This window comes from Emiliania huxleyi (genome assembly GCF_000372725.1).
Source record: "Emiliania huxleyi CCMP1516 unplaced genomic scaffold EMIHUscaffold_6488, whole genome shotgun sequence".
Classification (NCBI taxonomy): domain Eukaryota; phylum Haptophyta; order Isochrysidales; family Noelaerhabdaceae; genus Emiliania; species Emiliania huxleyi.
In genome coordinates, this window is record NW_005197137.1 from 1 (window position 1) to 1,445 (window position 1,445).

At 63.9% G+C, this 1,445-nt stretch overlaps 1 protein-coding gene across 1 annotated transcript; it reads left to right on the plus strand.

The window, feature by feature from the left end:
* Positions 1-967: 967 nt before the first annotated feature.
* EMIHUDRAFT_374348 (hypothetical protein) lies at positions 968-1,434 on the plus strand. The gene has a single exon (XM_005763126.1). It carries the CDS (start codon positions 1,226-1,228, stop codon positions 1,427-1,429), a length of 204 nt encoding a protein of 67 aa, XP_005763183.1. The 5' UTR covers positions 968-1,225; the 3' UTR covers positions 1,430-1,434.
* The last annotated feature ends 11 nt before the right edge of the window (positions 1,435-1,445 follow it).

A 1,445-nucleotide genomic window follows, 5' to 3' on the forward strand; every position in this document is an offset into this window, starting at 1 on the left:
GTCGCCGAGAGCGCGGGTCAGCAGCGAGGCAATCAGCCGCGAGTAGCCGTTGTGGACGGAATAGAAGGTGCGCGCGAGCTCGGGAGGCGTGAGGGCGGGCGCCTGCGCCGTCGCCCGCGGGCTCGCGCCGCACGAGCTGTCGGCCTGGTCGCGGAGCTTCCGCAGCATGCCCCCTGTGTCGGCGCCGAGCCGTGTCGCGGCTATGAGCGCGACCGAGTCGGTCCTGCGCCGCAGGTCGACGACGAGGGACCCCGCGCCGCAGGAGCCGGGCATCACCGACCCCAGGCCTCGCGACGCGAGCCAAGCGGTGGTTGCGCCGCGCTCGCGCTGGACCCTGTGGATGAGCTTCACCAGCTCGTTGAAGCGTCCGAGCGGCTCGTCCGACGAGCAGCCGGGCTTGCCCGACTGCGACATCACGCCGCCCCGCCCCGCCCCACGACTCCTCTGGCGGCCGGGCCCGTCGCCCGGCGCCGCGGAAAGGAGAGCAGCGGTTTGTTCTCTTGTCAGGCTGAGAGGGTACACAGACAGCGCCTAACGTTCATATAACGGGCAGATTTAGATCCTAGCAGATAAACCGAGGTACGTCAAGCAGATAACCGGAAAAAGAAAAAAAACGCTGCGTCCCGCCGTGTCAGCTGCAGCGCCACTCCCGGACGCTCTCGCCGCGCTCGTCGTCAAAGCTCTCGACGAGCCAAGCCTCCTCCTCGTCGTCGGCGTCGTCCGCGGAGAGGAGAGGTTTGTTCTTACGGTCGCCGAGAGGGTACACAACAGCACCTAACGTTCATAAAACGGCGTTAATAACGGGCAGATTTAGATCCTAGCAGATGACCCACCCGTGAACGAAGACTCGCCGCTGTGCAGTCAGACTGCAATAAAGGCTCCGCATGGGTACAATGGAGTACTTTTAGGGTAGACTCACCTACTCACCGCTGTCGTCATCGCTGGCACCCGACTCGCCATCGCTCGAACCGGACACTTCGCACTCTGGGCACGAATACACACACTCGCCGGCGTGACCCATGTGCGCGCATTTGAACATGTGGTCGTGGTTGCAATGTGCGCAGCACGGATCTCGCTCGCTTTCGCTACCGAGCGGCTCTAGAGTATCATGAGATGCCATGGTCACGCACTCCAGCTCGAGGCAATCTCCGCACGCCGTGCATGCACCGCGCACGACATACACATCTCGCAACGGCAGGAACTCGGCGCTTGCTGAGACCCAGCTATGCGGATGCGTGCTCGGTGTGGGCTGTGCAGACATGGCCGGCGCGTGCCAGCCGGGCACTCGGTGATAGTAGGGGAACGTCACGAGCTCGTGCAGCTGCTCCGAGCTGAACTCAGCGACGTCATGCAGGTTGAGCTCGTGAAGCATCCGTTGCGCGTCTTTGATCGACGGCTCGTCGGGCAGCCTGGCTGTCGAGACGTCTAGCTCGGGCGATGACTCT